The sequence below is a fragment of the Bipolaris zeicola genome (genome assembly GCF_000523435.1).
Source record: "Bipolaris zeicola 26-R-13 unplaced genomic scaffold scaffold_547, whole genome shotgun sequence".
Lineage (NCBI taxonomy): Eukaryota > Fungi > Ascomycota > Dothideomycetes > Pleosporales > Pleosporaceae > Bipolaris > Bipolaris zeicola.
The window spans coordinates 1-4942 of NW_006912596.1; the positions used below are offsets into that span (position 1 = coordinate 1).

The 4942-nt window shown below is 47.9% G+C and overlaps 1 protein-coding gene across 1 annotated transcript; it reads left to right on the forward strand.

Annotated features, from left to right (window-relative positions):
• Positions 1-1892: 1892 nt before the first annotated feature.
• Positions 1893-3823, forward strand: COCCADRAFT_10361 (uncharacterized protein; the record flags this gene model as incomplete). Its single annotated transcript, XM_007720639.1, has 2 exons — positions 1893-2302; positions 2359-3823. 2 exons carry the CDS (start codon positions 1893-1895, stop codon positions 3821-3823), a joined length of 1875 nt encoding a protein of 624 aa, XP_007718829.1.
• Between the last annotated feature and the right edge of the window lie 1119 nt (positions 3824-4942).

The window sequence follows — 4942 nt, forward strand, 5'->3', positions numbered from 1 at the left end:
CTATAGGCCTTGTACGAAAGGATATCAAAAATCTACCTAACAAGCTATCATAGAGGTTGGGTTTATATAGTCGTTTTCCCACTAGGCTGTATTGTGCCCTAGTTCGGTTCCTGTTCGGATATGTGTAGCCACAGCCGCTACGCCGTTACATCCAGCTTGCATTATGCAGCTTCATTGACTAAGGCTCAGTTGTCTTCTTAGTGACCAAACCATTTTTTGGCCAAGTTTAAAGAAATAAAACGCGTCTAACCAAAGGAGATCAGCTCATGCGAAAAGGCAACTAGTTCGTTGGATTAGAACATTCCACTAGTCGAATTAGCTAGACTCATCACACTACCGCAGCCCCCCTTCATACGTGTGTGATATGTGTGGATATATAGCGAAGGCATGTTTGTCCACACGTATTGATATGAATAAAGATTTAGTTAGTCGAAATGTTACATCATATATAGCAAACACACCATCATTAGATGTAGAATGAGTGCGCAACTGATATTGCACACATCGCTATGATACCCTAGAGAACACTGCGATCACTCTACACGTGACCCTAGGTAAATTCAAAATGCAAAATGACTCTTTTCTCACTCGCTCTAACAGACAATCGATTCTAGATTTTAGAATCTCATCCAAGCCCCCTAATAAGCATTTACGGTCAAAACAATACTAGTTTCCACTCACCCTATCCTCGTCGTGTCAATCTCTCCAGAATCAGATCTTGAGTGCAATTTCATTATTCAACAGATTCCTTCCATACACCGCACCAATTCTAACGGATATTAGCAACGACGTCACGTATCAGAGACACTAATTCAATCCTCCTAGGTATAAACGACGGGTGGCCGCCCACCACATCAGGCAAACTGTTGTGGCTTATTGCATGTGCGCATTGCGCGGAAGAAGAGGCGATTGGTTCAAGTGGTGAAAGGGGGGGGGGGGTCTTGTCACCTACGCCGCACCCCTGCATATGCGCCTCCTCATATCCTCACACCGATGTGCCTATCATTTCTAGGGAAGCTAGGATGTATGAGTGTTGCCTAGCCTAACAGCGCAAAATCTAGTAGCCATCTGCCGATCTCTGCTGCGCAATAGAACCCTGCTTTGATTAGGGTGTCTAGTCTGTACATTCACCTAACTTTTGGGGAGAAGGGGTTACGGAAGATGTACATTAACTAACGTTAGAAATACATCTCCATTTCATTTACAATAGAATAGTAGGCCTTGAAGCGTATATAGGGAGCTCTATGTGAGGAAGGAACAGCTGTGTTGACTTGGGTCGAGTCATATACCTCCATTCAACCACTGTAGGCATGTCACAGCCCTCAGAACTGACCACCTGTGGCGCTCAGCAACCGTGTTGTTCCATTTGGCCCCTACCGAATGTACAGTAAACAAGTACTCTAATTGTCTGTGCCCCCTAGAGCTGGGGCATGGTCATATTGGCTGCAGACTGGATGTATGTGACGCCTACCGTTCGAAGGCACAGCTCAGTGGCCCAGGATTAGGAGGACCTCTTCTTGGTGCTGGCCTGAACTCTTGCGGTGGCTTGATGAACGTTTCATCGTTGGAGCAACAGTGAATCCATCCAATAAAACTCGCTCATGTTTATTGAAACTCGTATGCTGTACAGGCTGCAGTCCCATGTTTGTCCGAGTTCGAAACTGGTGAGGTTTTCGAGGGAATCTCCTATGAATCCGGACTAGGTCCAGTGACTGGAATATTTCTGTTTGTTGATTCTTGCAAACTTTCCTTAAAGCAAACCTCCGTCTACTATAATTAAGATCTATATCAAACATCTGCTCTCTGTTTCGTTGTATCGCTCTTTCTTCCAACAAAGTCCCTAGAACTAGATTCTCTTCAACCTCGAGTTTCTTTAGCTTGTCGAAGCAATGATGGCGCCCCTTACACAGGCAGAAATCAAATCGCAACTCCTTAAATCTACCGTAAGAGCTGCCACAATATGCAAATACACAGAACTTCTCGGGGTTCGTAAATTACAGGACACAAGGCCACGGCACGGTATACAAAGCTTTGACGGCAAACCAGGGGAGTTCTACAACGCGTCCAAAGAGGTGGCAGAAGTGATATCAAAACGATACAGATCATGTGCCGACCTCCTTGAGAAGATCAAAACCAATAACAACTATAAGGAACAAGAAGTCGAAGACCTCATCGCCAAGTATGGTCCAGTCATCTGGAACGACGAGGATCTAGGCTTTGTTACCGAAACCGACGATCAAGGCGAAGTGTATCAAAGCCAACCACGTCACCTCATCTACAGCAACGAGAGCGATCGCGTAGAGTAAGTTACACAGCTTTGTATGATATTCAGGGTACGAAACTGACGAGTTATTCTAGGATACGGACTTACACCTACTGCCTGGTACTGCAATTCACGTTTTCTAAGATGAGAGGCCGTCCTGCCCATGGTGTCCCTGTGCAGACGGGGTTGCCACAAGCAGCTTCTCCCAGCCCTGAACTTGGACAGCCAAACGCAGCGCCACTAGGCCCAAATACCACGTTCATCACATCTTCAGTTTCGAGAGGCGGTAAACGTTCACGAGACGCAAATCATCACAACGTACCGGTGGCTCGAATGGTTCCAGACACGTATACAGGGGGGTCATCTTCATATCCTGCTAGGCTACAGTCTACGGCTGTGGAGAGTGCTCTCACGATGAGAAACAGGGTCACACATGCGGATCAGGACGGCCAGGCGGGAGAAACGGTAGGTTCAGACGATCCACGCATACCGACACCGCCTTTGGACCAAGTCTCAAGTCCGAACTCTGATCAAGAGAAACAAACAGGCGGACACACTTTCCGCAACAAACGCCCAAGATTTGAGCAAGGGGAAACTGCTCTCACAAACTTTCGATTAAAGCAGTTGCCTGAATCTACAAGACGAACCAATGAGTTGAAGAGGAGAGACTATTCAGACGGACAATCTCACTGGGTGCGGTCGAGTAGACCTCTAGTAACCACCGCCAACGCTGGAGACCAGGAGCACACTGAGACAGCTCCTGAACGTGCTACAAATGATAACTTGAGTGAAATGACAGGTGCATCCGCGTCTCATGGCAGCATAGGCACAACTCAGGAGTGTGACAACGACGTTATTGCGGTAACAAACGCCCAAGAGAAACGAAGTCGCCTCACATCCTCAGCCACACCAGCACCAGAGACCAGATACGACGAGGCAATCTCAGTGCAGAACTCGTCTAGGCCGTCGTCGGCAGCTGAAAACCGAGAGTCTGCAGAGCCGACATCCCTAATTGTCAAGCTGTCCTTAAAAGACCTACCTCAAGTCATACAGCGCTCCGCCTACCGTAGGCGCCTCGCCTCCCAACTCGCTCACGCCCTCAACCTGCAAAACCAACATACTCAGGTTCTCGAAGATACGGTTACCCTAATCGCCGATATTAGATCCCTGGACACAACCCTATACAGAAGCCCCTTTGGCAACCGCAACTCACCCTACCAACTTCTCCTCGACCAATGGCTCAGCCTCGTAGCCATCTACCTCACCTTCCGGCGCGCCACAGACTTCCACGACACACAAGAAGCATGGAACGCACATATCTCATCTCTGCCCCCGGCCGAGCGCTGGAAAAGAGAAGAGCCATACCATGATGCCGGCGTATCCTTCAAAGAATGGCGCTCCCAGAATCTATCCTCCGTTGTACCAACCTGGTCCCGAGATATTACGTGCGCGTTACTCGAGACAGCGGAGTGGCGGCGCCCATTGAAGACGGATGATATCCAGGAGATGAACCGACGGGTGCGGGAATTTAACTCTGGGCTGATGGCATGGTTGGACTGATCGCCTTCCTCCTAACAACAATAATTGAACGTCGCGGGCGACATAGCATACTGTACTATACATACACTGCACTACATACTAGATGGGCTTTATAGAAAAAGAGAAACAAACGCGGGACAGGAAATAACAATAGTAATACTTATAGACATAACACTTTGCACTACCAAACTGACCAACCCGCGCCCATCTGCTATACCCACCCACCCCTCCCCCTCGCCCAACCCTACATATACTACTTCAATCTACACACTAAAGCATAAAATTCCGTATACGCGTACCCTATCTACATAACTTTTCGCCAAGCCGGTCCAACAGTCGCGCACGTGCCTTTGTTTTAGAATACTAGCAGCGAATTTTGCATGTCAAAAGAACGCAAAGACCATGCGTAAGTAGGTGCGTTATAGTATATATGTGAAACGCGGAGTCTGAATCAAATGGCATTTTGGGGGGTTGCGACACATGGTGTGCCCTGTGTGTTACTCTATGGGCGACAAAACGAAACGGAGGCCCGGGGAGCAGGGAGGGTAAAAAAGACTGGGTGAGGGCCTTTCGCGCTTGTTTTGAAGAAAGAGAGAGAGAGGGATATGAGCATGGTTGTTGGGGCGGGTTTGTTACATGGTTGTTCGTTGTTTGGCGATGTGGGTGTTGCCGGCTTGGCAGTACTTTGTCTGAGGGTTTCGAGTTTCTAGGGCGGGTTCTGGAATATGCATATGTGTGGTGCGATGGTCCTTGTGCTGGCGGGTGATGTTGCGCTAGAGGTGTCGGATGGCTAACTTTACTAAGTGTTTGTGCGTATTGATTGGACGAAGGGTTTATGGTGGGTGTTCCTGGTTCGATGACAGCTACACGGTGTAAGTGATGTGATTGGTGCCCCTTGAGAACGACGTAGAATTAGGTATGTTAGAGATGGCGGAAAAAAACAAAATTTAGGTTGAGTATATCGTGGTGTTACTGGCTCGGCATAGTCGCTGATGTTCTAGGGTAAGAACCTGTCAGACTGTGAGGGGTTTTTCTGATCAAGGATTGATTTGGATCACTGTGATAAAAGACTGTGATAATTGATGGAAGAAATTGATCGTATTCTGAGTTTAAAAAAATGTCTCTCCCCTTCAGCGGCGC